The sequence below is a fragment of the Pinus tabuliformis genome, chromosome 3_2, assembly GCF_031772625.1.
Source record: "Pinus tabuliformis cultivar Carrire ecotype Pingquan chromosome 3_2, CPIR1, whole genome shotgun sequence".
NCBI classification, from domain to species: Eukaryota; Viridiplantae; Streptophyta; class Pinopsida; order Pinales; family Pinaceae; genus Pinus; species Pinus tabuliformis.
This window is the reverse complement of record NC_142302.1, coordinates 1,132,767,706-1,132,782,963: the sequence shown is the minus strand read 5'-3', so window position 1 is coordinate 1,132,782,963 and position 15,258 is coordinate 1,132,767,706. Positions and strand designations below refer to the sequence as shown.

Genomic DNA, 15,258 nt, shown 5'->3' with positions numbered 1-15,258 from the left:
TCTTGCAGGAATTTAATGTATCCCATGGCTTCAAAAAGAACGGATGCCGTATCGGTCTGCAAAATCAAGATTAGGACATAAAACATAACCTTTCGTGAGACAAATAGGTTCATACATGTCTACCGGCTAGGTTTCTGTTTTTTCCCTGAAATTAGATATTGAAAACTGAAGATTGAAATGCTGAAAATTCAAGATTTTACCTTTCCAAATGGCGAGACGAGCTGCTGCAACGTCGTAATGTGTTCGCCTAGCTTTTCTTTGCGCCCTTGCACCTTTAAAGAAAACCTTGAGCAGAAGCCTCTTTAATTAGTAAAATTTAAAGTTATTACTACACCGGGTGGGAATCGAGCTTGTGACTTTCATCGGAGGGCCCGCAGAAGCTTCTGTTCTAGGTTTCTTGAAAGCCGCATTGGAAAGCTCGGCTTGATCGCTGCTTCTCTTCTGTTAAGTAGTGCACTCTCCACCTTCATCAACCTGCAGAAGCATCAACAGATATAAATAAAGACACGAAAAATGCAAGAAAATAGTAAGAAAGCAGATAATACGGTGATGACTTACAGCATTCTTCTGCAAATTATTATTGTTCGAAGATGATATTAAATAAAGACAAGAAAATAGGAAGAAAGCAGATACCAGATGTCCAGAAATCTGCCCCACTGTTGTTGGCTACATGGAGAGTACAAGGCATGTCCAGTTTGTTCATATTATTGTGGAAGAGACATTGTGGATATACATGAAATGGGAGGGACGACCGGAGATGAAATGAACCTGGACCTCATGAGATGAAATGAACCTGGACCTCATTCCGTGCAGATACGTAACATAGAAAAGAACAAGAAGACATTTTACAGGAAAGCATGACAATAAGCAGAGGGGTACCAATACCATGTAAAACCTTTCATAGAGTACTGAGAACATGTCTTTGAAGGCAAAATCCAAAAAGTGTAACATATCTGGAAATGCCAATGCAAAACATGAGAAAAAAAGTTCTATAATTTTGGTTTCCAATAAATTGTGAACTTGTGGGGGAAAGTATGTACCCCATAAAGAAATTTAGGTATAACTTAGAACAATCTAATTGTAAGAGAAACGTATCTGGCTACTAACAGATGAAAACCAACATGAAATGATGATTCAAGCACTACAAAGTTAAATCCTAGTTTTCAAAATACATTCTCTATTAACTGCATGTGGGCATCAGACTGTTTTTGAAGTTTGGCACTTTAATCAAGTCAATTTCTGCAGATCAAGTGGCTATTAATATCAAGTCAATTTCTACAGATCAATTGGCTATTAATATCACGTCAAATTCTGCAGATCAATTGGCTATTAATATCAAGTCAATTTCTGCAGATCAAATGGCTATTCATATCACACTAGTTACAGTAGGCTCAAAACAAACATATATACCAAAACAACAGGGGAAGAATATAGTGCACTCCTAAATCCACATGTACTGATCCCAGCACTCCGTTGAGCTAAACATTTCAGCCCACATCCTACAATAAATAAAACGCTTGACACAATCCCCACACAAAGAACTAATCTTTTTTTGTGGATTTGTTAATAAGTGACTTGTGGATGTGAGGGATGACACCTCCAACTGCTATGGTACATTTGATCAAAGTATCAAGTTCTTCGTCTCCTTTAATAGCGAGCTGCAAATGCCTTGGGGTGATACATTTAACATTGAGATCTTTACTGTCATTTCCTGCAAGTTCTAAAACCTCTGCAGTGAGATACTCCAGAATGGCTGCAGAATAAACAGCTGTAGTTGCTCCCACCTTTCCATTTGCACATACTCGAGACTTTAACAAACGGTGGATCCGTCCCACAGGAAACTGCAATAAGAACAAACAGTTCAGTCCACCTATTACAGGAATCTTATGGAGTTCTTGCTCACAGGAATTCTGAACTGTTCCAAAGCTTCAATGAAGATGTTTCTCCCGGGAAGAAAGAAGCTAGAATTACTTCAGTTGAATCGAGATTTTGACAAGAAAATTTATAGAAAATAAATAGATACAACTGTAAGTCAAACAACCAAAAACAGAGTCCCTGAGAGTTCAACATAAAACAGAGTCTCACAGAATTCAAGATATTACAGAAACCTTATGGAGTTCTTTCTCACAGGAGAATTTGAACTATTACGAAGCTTCATTGAAGATGTTTCTTCTAAGAAAACAGATTCCTAGAATTACTTCAGTTGAATCTAGACTTTGACATGCAAATATATAGAAAATAAATAACTACAAATGCAAGTCAAACCACTGAAAATCCTTTTCCAAAGTGACTGAGGCCTGTAATCTCCAATTCCAGGTATTCTTGACTTGGATTTGTATCAAGGGTTGCGAGAAAGATAGAGATGTTTTTCCAAGATAGCATGAATAGCTAGCCTGTGAGATTGCATATTATGGGATGGGGGCCATGAAAACTTATGGGGAAAAGCTACAAATTTAGTGCAGGAGAAGAATGGCTAGATTTATCAGACAGTCTACTGGGAGATGGGGTAATGGGAACTCAAATCAAGTGTACAAGGTGGGGATGCATTCCATTCTTCAGAATACATCAAAGGATGTATGTCAGCCCCTATCACTTTGTAAAAAAACATTTAATCACTAGAGAAAGACGGCATTTTGTTTGGAGAATGGGGAGGAGTGGAAGAAATTGTATAGGCCATATACGTAGAAATGTTTATTCTCTAAAGAAATGGAAGGAATACCTGTAATGACCCTGTACAGGACTTGTTTATATAAATAAAGCAAACCGCACTATTAAGGTTTCAAAAAGTAATGGTGAAGGCAATACAGAGTGTCAAATAGAAATCAACACAGCTGCAAATACTTGACTTAGATAGTAAATGAGAGCAAGTTCGTTGACAAATTGAACAGAGCGGATACTGTCCATTGACCTCAAACTTATTCAAAAAAGAATCTTCGGAGTATATACAGGAAATTAGGAGGGGTTTTACAAAGAGGCAGACATATTGTACTGTAATCACTATACTGGAAATATTAAATAACAATTATCTATCTTAAGATAAACAGAATATAAGCAATATAGTTTTCGCCTTGAGTCGGAACTACAATAAACAGTGAACTTACTACCATATAAACAAGAGGAATGGCATGCCCAACATGCAAGATTTAATTTAGCCATAAAATACCAAAATGCATATATGTATACTACAAGTAACCTGTTAAACCAACAGTACAGGAAAAGGATAACGCCCAACCTATTTACTAATTACATTCTCGGCAATACAAAACTCAGTGGAGAATATAACCACTGTAAATTATGAAGAGAAATTTAAACACTGTAATTCCATGAATTAAATAAATGGATCTTAACAAAAACGAAAACAAAACAACTGAGTTTGGTTCCGGCCAGAGCCAAAACGCTAAGCATCCATAATAATTTTAAAACCCTCAAGTCGACAGAGAAAAGTCGCTCTTCTCGAACAACCATAACATAATTTAATATTAAGTAAGCTTAGAGGAAACATAGCCACAAGAATGACCTGGTTCACTTCTGGGGTAAGGAGAAATTGTTGCCGCCACGGTTGCATTGTGGAAGCCATCGACAGTATAGACCTGTAGCTTTCCCCTGCAAAGAAGGGGAAAAGGAAGTTGTACATGATGATGAGCATGCAAAACAAAAGACCTATGATAACAGAAACATCATATATTCAACAAGAGCCTTACCTACGAAGGTTGGCGTGTAGTGGGTGATAATGTTGAAAAACTTTCCAGGAAGACCTTACGCTTTTGTTGAATGAACCTAAGATTCAAGTGAAATTGGGAAAGATTTATCCAAGACAAATAAACAAAATTCCTGGTGAAAACCTCAGAGAGAGGATTTGTAACACTGAAATAGGGTTTGCAACGGCTTCTAAGTCCGTGGAGGAAAAAGATACCTGTGGTGTGCTAGTGTAGGTTTCACCTCGAGCACCAGAAAATCGAGGTTGCGGAGCGCCAACAGCCAAGGGAGAAATGAGAGGCGTGTTTCGGAGTTGGGGAGAGGTGTAGGGATCTGCTTGAAAGGTGCACTATAAGGTTGTGCGTGTTTGACGATCTCCACAGTTGAAGTGCTTGGCTTTTGAGAGAGAAGGGCAGTGTACCATCTCTGCATTGAGAGGAAGGCATCAAGTGGAAGACATCCATCGGTTGTTGGCACCCATAACAAAAATGCCTACCATTTCGCCTGAAGGATGAAGACCATAACAGAAATGCCTACCATTTCGCTGAAGGACGAAAAGCATAACAAAAATGCCTACCATTTCGTCTGAAGGATGAAGACCATGACGAGTAATTGAAGGAGACCATGATGAATGCCCCCTAATGTGGACGCCAGGTGTCAACGTTAGAAACAAAAGGACGACGAAAGTCTCTTTCAAAGGAAGGCCTATCGGCCTAATTACATTTATTTACATCATTATATAGAAAAGATATCTAATTGTCCACGTCATGAATGTCAATTAAATTGTAAATGCAAATGGAGAGAAATATGTTTACAGATATTTATTTACATTTATTGATACCAATATACAGAAAGATATCTAATTGTCCACATCATGAACGACATCAGGCAAATGAAATAACATGCAAATGAAGAGAAGCTACAACACTAATAAATATTAGTCAATCTTTCTGGTTTCTCAATTTTCCCAATAAAGGAGAAAATACAAGTTTTCACATACAAGAAAATCCATAATTATATAAAACAAACTTTGACCTATGTCTAAAGCTCTAACTCTACCACCGTGTGATAACCAATCATCTACTAAGCTCATCAATAGTAAAAGAGATATCTTCTATAGGGTGCCTTCCTCAGATATGAGGTAGAGAATTTCTATTAGATTTGCTCGTAGGGTTGTCAATTGATTCCAGGATTCCCACATATTTCATCATTCCTTCCCACATAGTTCTTTAACTATTTTCATTTTCAGTATTGATCTTGGACCTTCAGGCCCTTCACACTCCCACACTATACCTACACTGCATGTACTCTTTTCATTCCAATGAGTTTTTGATAATTTGCTGAAGATTAATAAAAATTATCTCAAATAATATATCTGCTATTTGTGTAGTGTCTCTCACCAAATGCAGTATCAAAGCATATCAGCGTTTCAGAATTTTGTATTCAGACCTTTTTAAAGTAGACTCTCTGAATACTTCCAAGGCTTCACAGTAATCTTGAATCACTTTAGAGCAATTTAAGTCGTACAAATATGCAATCAAGCATTCCTGATAGCACCATAAGAAGTATTATTAGAGGCTATTACCAAAGCAACAAAACGCCATCTAAAAACATGGACCCTCAAACTCACTACATACATCGGGTGTGTGAAAGATAACCTAATTCATATGGCAATACTCTAAAAGTATGTCGCCAACTGCCAGATACAGAATATTGGATAAATCTAGTGTGCAAAGAAACCCAAATATGATGAACAGATGGCACAACACCACAGAAAAAGAGGCTGATCAAATGTATCTCTACAAAAGAAAAGTTCCATAAGTCAAGCACAAACCAGAAATTCCATACAACACGGTGATTGATATCAATCAAGAGTCAACTTGCTTTGTGGGTAATACCAGGCATTCATTAACACGGAATTTGTTACACAAATCATCCTTAATCTCAACTCTCAATTTCTAGCTAAAAATGTCGACATAATAGGGCCATTTTCTCACCCTCCTATAACTACCCAATAGCAAATTCATCATCCTTCTAATTTATTCCTATTATGTCAATCCTATCCAAACATTAGGCGCTCAGAGATATCCCTCCACCCACAACACATGTCTCCTTGCTATCCCTCCACCCACAACACAACATATGTCTCCTTGCTGACCAATAACCCAGCACCACCCACCAAACAATCAACCTACATAGAAATCCCCCTGAACCGACCGATGAATCCATTATAACACGTTATTTTTAGAAACAAATAGTTGAGCCCTGCCTGCAAAAAGAACCGCTTCCGATTTGATGCGCTGCATCTTTACATGTCAAGGTCGCCATGACTTTCAACTGATCTTGGATGCAACTTTTGTACCAGTGGAATTTGAACTTGGATTGACATTATACCACCACCCCATAGACTAGAAGATCTTAAATTGCGAATCCATGAGATACTACTTTGATCCGCGAAAATCTTTCTTCCCGAAACACAGAAAAATCCGCTGGCATTGACTGGCAAAGAAGATTAGGTTTTCAAGGAAAGCTCCTTCTGAAACCTAACAAAAACGAATCTAGAGGGAAAAAAACAAAGCGTCGCTCTAAGATACCTGATCTAACACCTATATATAAATAATATAACAAAAACTCCGGTATAAAAGCATATACCCTCCATTTCTACACAATAAACTTGTTCTTATTATTGAAGATGCAACCCCTGTAATCTGTTTTATAAGTTTGATTTATTTTCAAATCAATTCACGCAATTAAAATACAAAAGGTCGGTTAGATCATAAAGTTAGAGCATAAGATTACCTTAGAGAAAAACTTAACACTGGAAGAATCGCCAACTATACCATGACTTGGGACCAGTGTTTTACGAAACGGCCGAGTTGAAACCGAAACGGCCGTTTCGGACCGTTTCAATAGCCAGCTCAATGACCCGGCCCATGACCCGGCTCGGCTGACCGAGTCAGCTATGACTCGGCCGAGTCATCCAATGACTCGGCCGAGTCATAGCTGACTCGGTCAACCCGGCCGGGTCCGTATTGACTCGGCCAAACAGTGGTCTGCAATCTTGCCTCCTGTAACAGATCTTCTCTGAGTTCGTACCTGTGCTTTCAAATCGGCTCTATGACTTAAAATTCAGAACTGTGGTTTGAGGAACGTATGACATTCGCACCTGTTGTTGGAGATACTACTTGAAGTCCTGTTGAGCAACTTGTAAAAATCCTATTGGGCAGTTTTTGAAGCCATCATTGAAGAGTTGCTTTTGTGCATCGCACCTATTGTTGGAGACACTTCTGAAGTGCTATTGAGCAGCTTGTAAAGTGCTTATTGTGCAGACCTTGAAGCCATCGTTGAAGAGTTGCTTTTGTGCAGTGTTGGAGCAGACTTAAGACCTGCAACTCTAATTGAAGCAGATTAAGTAGCAAATCTGGTGTATACTGTATCTTTGGAGCAAAACTTTTGAATCCTGTTGAAGGTATAACAGAGCATTGGAAGTAGATCTGAGACACTTGTTGAAGATTGTTAAAGACATTCCTTGGAACATTTGAAATATTCCCATAGAACTGTTGAAGACCTCTTGATGACTTATGGAAGCAGCTTGAAGAAAACCTGTTGTACAGGCTATTGAAGACACCTTCGGAGCGGCATTGTTGAAGCCCTGATGAAGTAGCTTTAAAGAAGATTGTTTGTGCAGACATGAAGAGTCCTGGAGATATATAGAAGACCTTGATGAACTAGCCCCTGAAGCATTTTGTAGACTATTTGAGGCATTTGTTGAAGGCTTGAAGCAGAACTTGGATTTATTTTCAGGACTTGTTGAAGAAGATATTGGAAGTCCTGAAGCAGCACTAAAACCATCTTGAAGCAGAGGGTTGCAGCCCTAGAGGATTGTAGTCCTAGAGGATTGCAGCCCTAGAGGATTACTATTGCCATTGGGTACCATTTTGATATAATGGATTGGTTCATGAGCCTACTTTGATCATATGTTGTCTTCCATGTATATTATAATGTTGTGTGTTTGGAAACTTGAATGAAAATCTTTAAAATTATGTTTAAAATATGTAAAATTATGTTTTTTTATAAAAAAAATAAATATTTAATGTATTTTTTACAACGACCGAGTCATTGAAATCGAGCCCGCCGAGTCATTACCGAGTCCGAGTCCGAGTCCGAGTCGATCCTCGGCCGAGTCCGAGTCCGAGTCCGAGTTGTAAAACATTGCTTGGGACAAGGAACATGTGCCGCTGCCGTTGTTGCTCTTCACTCTATCGCTCATGCATAGCCTAGCATCTTTACAGATTTTCTCCTTTAAAGGAACAACTATTATTATTTTTTTCTCATTAACCTTCTAAAATTTTGTTTCGTTTCCAAGCTTTATAGCCTCCATTCTTCGCTAAACCAGCTAAATCATACCAATTCTCGTGATCATTCGACGATCTCTCTTCTTTTTAGGGATTTTCCAACGGTACTTGCGTTTGAAGTAAGGGCATGCATGCAGCGCAATAGCCAAATATCAAAACCTATCGGCCTAAAAATCAGCAACAGAAAACACACTTCAAATAAACGGTTGAAAGTGCCTCACCTGATCGAACAGACCAAGGTACAAGTGTTGACAAAAGTGCTAACGAAGATGTTGATGCTTAATTAGGCCGATCGCTTAATTAAGGTAGGGTTGGGTCAGCGGCTGACTTATGGCATGGCAATGACAAGGATAACCACGTGGTAAGTTGTATTTCCCACAATCGGGGTTATATGAATTAATGAATATAATATAACTAAATGATGTTAATATAATTTAATGAATATAACTGAATCAAGTAAATGTGTAATTTAATGAATACGTACCTCTCAAAGAAATCCTTTGACCTAAAACCCAACAAAGAAAACAAATGAAACTTAATAATCTTCGAAAATTTTCATCCTTAACCCGGCAAAAAAGACACCGAACAAAGATGACGAGCGACACATAGAGATATTCATAAAAATAGCCAACCCAAAAACTTGAATAATCTCGATCCACTTATAATTCACAACACTCCAAACATTAAACCTAATCCATCAAAATTGTAAAATATACATTTCATGAATTAAAATATTAAAATTATACATTTTATAAATAAATATAAAACACTACACATTCTGTTCTATAATAGAATTTATGGTAGACTAGAGTTCTCCATTTGAGAGGAAGGCGGAAGCTCACAAAAAACTACACACATCCACACCTTTCAAAATTAATTATATTACCCCATGGAGTACAGATCCTGAAACTCTTTTTTGCAAACTGGATGAAACAAGTTTGCAGAAAAAGCAGTTGCACATGATGGAAGGATTCAACATGGTCTAATTTTTGTAGAAGTCATCATATGCAGCAACCTTTCAACTAGTTTGAAACTTTGAACACACACCCTAATAATGTTATTAACAGCAAAAAAGAGAGTGCTCCCTTACAATTGGTTGAGAAGGAAAAATACGATTCTTTATTAATATATAGCAATAAGTTTAGCATTGCCATTTAGCTTAATCCCACTCAAACACACATTACAAGGCACTCAAACTCAAGTTATACTAGCATCATCACAAAAAATAAGCTGAAAGTTCCTAGAAGATGCCATCATTCACCGTCTAATCTTCCATTGGCTCATCATCGTCTATTTCTTCAATTCTCATTTTCTTTACTGCCTGGGATGCATCAGCATTAAAATAGGCAGAATTCGGAATTTCTATCAAGATATCCGATTTTGCACCAGTGTTTTGGTTAACGATTCCCCCATTCCTGTCCACGCGATAAGATAATGTCTGCTGCTCAGGCACTGCATCAATGTATACTGTACTGTTCTCATCAATCTCCCCACTGATGAGCATCCGAGATAGCTGAGTGACAACTTTTCTTTCCAACCATCATCGCAAGGGGCGAGCACCATAGACCTGCAGGTACCACGTTACCACGTTATCCATTTAGAGGTTTTAAATGAGAATCCCCAACTAGGTCTTGCATTTTACTCACTAATTTTGATCTAAATTGCCCGTAAAGCAAAAAGGCTAATAATGATCCTGCCTGCTTCACTAGTATTAACAAGTAAACAATGCATTAATTTATATTAGTCGGCAAACGCACTAAAAACATCCCTTTACTATATACTTTGAACTAAGTTGGCCGAGTACGCAGAGACAGGCAGCACCCCATTTTTAAAGTTCAAGTGTGCAGGTAAAATGTTAAAATTTAAATAACAGAACTGAAATTTATATCGATGGGATCCATACAGAAGGAAGAAAATCATGTGAAAATTGGAAAATCCGAAACTGAATGTGAAAATTGAGAAAATTGAAAATCTCAGAAAGCAACACTGTAAACTGAAGAGTTCACAGCTCTTAAAGATCAACCGTTGGCCACCACCACCAACTGGCAGCAAAAATATCAGACTAAAATTACTCCCTAGACAGGTTCATGCAAAATATATGACAGACCATTGAAAATGCAAATAAGACATAAAATCTGATCATTGGACATGAAGGATTCCAGTTAGACCCTTCATAATGAAAATTCTAAGCATCAAATCAGACAATATAATAATTTCAGATTGTTTCAAGGTGAGGTACATCAAATTTGGTCAGAGGCACCTTCCCACTACCGAACACGTTCTGTATCACCCGGGATGGGGAGACGTGTCTGGAATATGGATCAAGTCCCACGGAACACGGAGGAGCATCCCCTGGAAAGGGAAATGCAAAGACATGACTACTGGGGTCGGGCACACATCACCTGGCAAAACAGACTCTGAATAAGAAACTGAAACAAAGAGATTGTTTTACTTCCAGGATGATAGGCTTCCCGAAGAACAATATACAAAGCTGAGTCCCCACTTTTTAAAATCATGGTAGGAGGGAACATCAAGATACACATTTATAATTTTTTTATGTATGAATAATTAAAAATACCTGGAATTTATATCAATAGGATTCTTTCACTAATTATGTGAAAGTTTGTATGAAGAACATTATGTAAAAATCGAAATGAAAAGCATCGAAATTGAAAATCGGAAAATCTGAAACTGAAAGCGAAAATTGAGAGAATTGAAAATCTGAGAAAATGAAATTGTAAACTGAAAAGTCCTGCTCTTTTAATATTCACTGTTGGCCACCACCACGACCAAAACTCTGCAAAACATCAAACTCCTAGAATAACTTTCCACACAGGTTTATATGAGAGGGCATGGAAAATAGAAATCAGACCTTGAATAAAATCATAGTACATGAAGGACACCGAGCAAACATTACGAATGAAAAATACCAGGCATCAGAATAGAACATATAAATCGCAATTCTAGATTGTTTCGAAGGAAGGTAAGTCGAATTTAGTCAGGGAACCCTCCCACAACATCTCCTACGATATGGAGACATGTTTCCAAGGAGTGGGTCATGTCCCCTGCAATAGGGAAAGGGAGAAGCGAATCGTGAAGGAGATGCAGCGTCAAGTTTATTAGGGTCGGGGGCACATTCCCTGGCAAGTTAGACTGAATAAAAAAGAAACATAGTGATTACTTACAGGATCATAGGCTTCCTGAAGAACAAGATCCAGAGCGGCATCCGTAACCCCTAAAGCAACACCTCTCTCTGCAAGACGAATTGCAACATCTTTCATCTGTAGTCTAGAAACTTTCTTGAGCTCATCATGAGAAAGAGGATCAAATACAACTATCTCATCAAGTCTATTCAATAACTCTGGCCTGAAATGTCTTCTAACCTGCAACAATATTCGAAGGCATGTCAAAGCACCGCAGCCAACTTCGTGATAAAATTATATGAAAAAGATGCATACACAGAGTCCAGGAATGCGTGCGCATACTTCTTGCATGACGTTCTCTCTTGCGGTTTTTATTGTTGTGTGGCCAGACAATGCAGCAAGCAAGTGCTCTGCTCCAAGGTTGGATGTCATGATAATGACTGTGTTTGAGAAACTAACAGTGCGACCTTGTCCATCCGTAAGTCTACCATCATCAAGCATTTGAAGCAAAGTGTTGAAGACTGAAGTGTGTGCTTTCTCAACTTCATCAAAAAGAACAACACTATAGGGTCTTCTCCTTACTGCTTCTGTCAGTTGCCCCCCCTCTTCATAGCCAACATAACTGCCATCACAACATCAAACCATTTTAGTACGTTACAACAACAAATCGAGCAAAAATATAAATACAACTATACAAAAAAAGGCGTCCTGCTGCCAACCAATTGAGTGTCTGGCTATCAACCAATCTCAATTAGAAACATCTAGCTGTTCACATACCCAGGAGGAGCACCTATGAGCCTTGCAACTGAATGTTGCTCCATATATTCAGAGATATCAATACGGACCAGCTGATTTTCATCATCAAACAATTGAGCTGCAAGAGCCTTTGCAAATTCCGTTTTGCCAACTCCAGTGGGCCCCAAGAATAGGAAAGATCCAGTCGGCTGTTGAGGTCTTCCAAGTCCAGCCCGCGATCTTAACACAGCTTCGGCAACCGCTTAAACCGCCTCATCTTGTCCAACAACTCTCTCATGAAACCTGTCTGCCAGACCTATCAGTCGCTCCTTTTCATTCTGACCAAGTCTTGTAACAGGGATACCAGTCCAGCGACTCACAACCTGCATTCATCACATAGTTATATATCATGAACATCAGACACTATAGCTCTCATTGGGTTGTCAACATAAATTCTGTCAATCATATTCAATGGTTGGTATGTATAGATACTTCGTTCAACGTACCTCTGCAATCTGATCAGGTCCCACACTCTCTGTTAACATGAGATTTTTTCCCATGGCTTCTTTTCTAGAAATTACAGTCTTTGTTTCTTTAAGGGCCCTGTATAGTTTTGCAGCTTGTGCCATAGCCTTCCTACGTGACTGAAGCAAGAATGCCAGAAATTGCAGATTGCTTTCTCCCCAGCAATCTGCGGTTTCTCACATTCTTGCTTCAGTCCCCGGATTTCATCTACTCTCTCTTTTTCTTTTTGGTATTTCATTTTCATCGGTTGAAACTTATCTCTCAAATCATCACGCTCCTTGTGAACCTATAAGAATCAGAAAAGAAAAGAAAATGAGTTATTTAAAGGTTATGATACTAACGGTTCTTACCGACCAACAATTTTCACTATGTCAAACAACAGTGAACACCCCCCCACATACAAAGAATTTTCAATAGACATCTTTACAGCAGAGAATCCCCATCATAATAAAAATGCCTACAGACTGATCACTGATCAGAAAGACAGCCAAGAATATGCAATAAGGTTATCTCAAGTACAAACCTCAGCCAAACGAGCTTTACTGGCTTTATCTTTCTCCTTTTCAAGGGCAAACAATATATATTTGTGTGCTTGCAAAAGAGCTTACCGTGGTACATCCCCTCGAACAATTCTTTGTGCCAGCCGTTCCACCACAGCAGTCTTTCCAACACCAGGCTCTCCAGTGAGCACAGGATTGTTCTTGGTCCTCCGAGACAAAATTATAACTACTCTCTGAATTTCTTCAAGCTTCCCAGCATCTTCAACCAAATCGAGGCCATATGTTTTCAAGGCCTGAAAATTAGTATCACCAGACGCAGTATCTACCTTTTTGCCCTCTCCTCTGAGCTTCTTCACTTCAGATGTCACGCTCTCTATCCTCACACCTGCCTCTGTAAAGCAATCTGAAACCTGGGAGTTTTTTAGCACTCCAAGAATAAGATGATCTACCGCGAAATGAGTGTCCCCCTTGCTCTTTTGTAAATACCCAGCACGGTTGATGCTAGAACCCTAGAACGCTAGAACCCTAGAACCCATGGTTGATATTAAAACTTAAAAGCTAGAACCCTAGAACCCGTGTTTTCATACATTTGGAGGAATGGCATATAGCGTGATCAAAATCCGAAATCGCACTTCCTAAGTTCAACAAATTATAAATATTACAAATAAGCAAGAAACAAAAACATATGGAAGACTTCCTCAGGATTCATATCAGATTGCGCCCTTAAACCCCAAATTACGTTTTCCACCAGAAAACCTCCAAAACAAATAAAAACTTTCAAAAAACCTGTTGCACCGCAGATATTTTAGCTTGGTTCTTTAGCTTCACTATGTGAAATCATTTAAATAATAATAATAAGTTTTTACCTATATATAAAATAAACAACTATATATATATTTTAATTTAATTATTAAATATAATTTTATTTTATTTTATGTTATATTTTATTTAAAAACATGTAACTTTTTAAAATTATATTATATATAAATGTGTGACAATTATTTTAAATTTAAGAATTTAGGTTTATGTAATTTAAATAAGTTTTTAAAACATATTTTCCCTAATAATTACATTAAAAATTATTTGTCTACTTAGAATCATTAATGCGGCTTATTGTAACAAGAAGATAATGAGAATACTTTTAAAAAAAATTTATTCAAGATAGAAATAAAATATTTAAAATATTCCATTAATTTTTTATTTTTTATTTTCAGTTTTTATTTATGATAGAAATAAAATATTAAAATATTTAATTTATTTATTTTTTAAGTTTTGCTCACGGTAGAATTAAAATATTAAAGAATTTTAATTAAATAGACCATATTAGTTTTAGTGTACGTTCTTCATTATTATTTTAATTTTTTTTAAATTGTTTTATCAAAATCAAAAATCTATTATAATAATGAATGAGTGTTTAATAATACATATATTTTTAATTTCTATTGATATATTACAAAATTACCAAGGTCATGACTTGTTCTCTGTTTTTTTGCTTACTCCTTGGAAACTAGACTAAAGATAGAATAATTGTTTATCAAATTGTTGTAGCGACTGCAACAACCCCCCAAATTTTTGACATTCTAAAAATTTGGATCCTCATATCTTGAAATCCTCATAAGGTGCATTCCAATGGTTATCCTAAGCCTATATGTCCTTAAGATTCTCCTAAGTCTTCATATTCGTCTAAAATTGCCCAAAAGACCTTATTGCAAATTCTAGCGCTTAGTCACATCATAAATGAAGATTAGATTTGTAATAATTGCATTATGTCGCAAACTAAATTTGTGTCATCGCAATCTCATGTGCAAAAATGTGATTGAGTGAGTCCTCTCGCAAAAAACCTTGCGATGTTGTAAACTATTTTCTCGAAGATGTGCCTAGCAACTCAATCTGCAATAACTGGATTTTACTGTACCAACTTACCTTTAATCATTGATTTTTCCACAATAACCTTGACTTGCCCACGCGTGTGTTTGATATTATACAAAGGGGTTCCTCCCCCCAACTCATTATTCTCTGGTTGTTTGCTCTAACACGCAAGTACTCAGCACAAAGAGGCTCCTCATATTGTGGTCTACCTCTAGAGTCTACGATAGCGACCAAAGTTGGGACCCAGGTTAGTATCACACTTTTCTCATGTAATCTGTGATTGCATATTTTTCATATTTTTTGTTTGAGTTACCTTTTCGTTCCGCCTTCCCGATACTATGTCTCCCTCGGGCCTCTAATAATGTATAAATACCATTAGCCTCTACACCTAGTGTAGCACCACAAACCATCTCGCTCTCCCACAATGGCGGGAAC

The 15,258-nt window shown here is 37.5% G+C and overlaps 2 protein-coding genes across 11 annotated transcripts in view; both read right to left on the bottom strand.

Moving 5' to 3' along the window:
* On the bottom strand, window positions 1-13,766 carry LOC149184689 (chaperone protein ClpB1-like). Of its 10 annotated transcripts, none has more exons than XM_089417659.1 (9): window positions 13,063-13,766; window positions 12,436-12,740; window positions 11,972-12,312; window positions 11,537-11,816; window positions 11,237-11,434; window positions 9,313-9,618; window positions 886-953; window positions 201-474; window positions 1-56 (listed from the first exon to the last, which is right to left on the bottom strand). In XM_089417659.1, exons 3-6 carry the CDS (start codon window positions 12,013-12,015, stop codon window positions 9,592-9,594), a joined length of 549 nt encoding a protein of 182 aa, XP_089273785.1. In that variant the 5' UTR covers window positions 12,016-12,312; window positions 12,436-12,740; window positions 13,063-13,766; the 3' UTR covers window positions 1-56; window positions 201-474; window positions 886-953; window positions 9,313-9,591. The 10 variants fall into 10 exon arrangements, with proteins under 10 accessions (XP_089273785.1, XP_089273784.1, XP_089273788.1 ...); XM_089417655.1 differs by lacking the exon at window positions 886-953 and adding an exon at window positions 1,598-1,841 and having other exon boundaries at window positions 26-56; XM_089417657.1 differs by lacking the exons at window positions 1-56; window positions 201-474; window positions 886-953 and adding exons at window positions 1,729-1,841; window positions 6,496-8,158; window positions 8,273-8,374 and having other exon boundaries at window positions 8,536-9,618.
* The window catches only part of LOC149184688 (chaperone protein ClpB1-like), a 40,639-nt gene continuing 37,573 nt past the window's right edge, over window positions 12,193-15,258 (bottom strand). The window contains exons 2-6 of the mRNA XM_089415416.1: window positions 13,063-13,364; window positions 12,874-12,925; window positions 12,666-12,740; window positions 12,436-12,573; window positions 12,193-12,312 (exon numbers count right to left, since the gene is read on the bottom strand). Of these exons, the coding sequence (XP_089271542.1) occupies window positions 12,193-12,312; window positions 12,436-12,573; window positions 12,666-12,740; window positions 12,874-12,925; window positions 13,063-13,364 (687 nt within the window). The remainder of the gene's footprint in view (window positions 12,313-12,435; window positions 12,574-12,665; window positions 12,741-12,873; window positions 12,926-13,062; window positions 13,365-15,258) is intronic.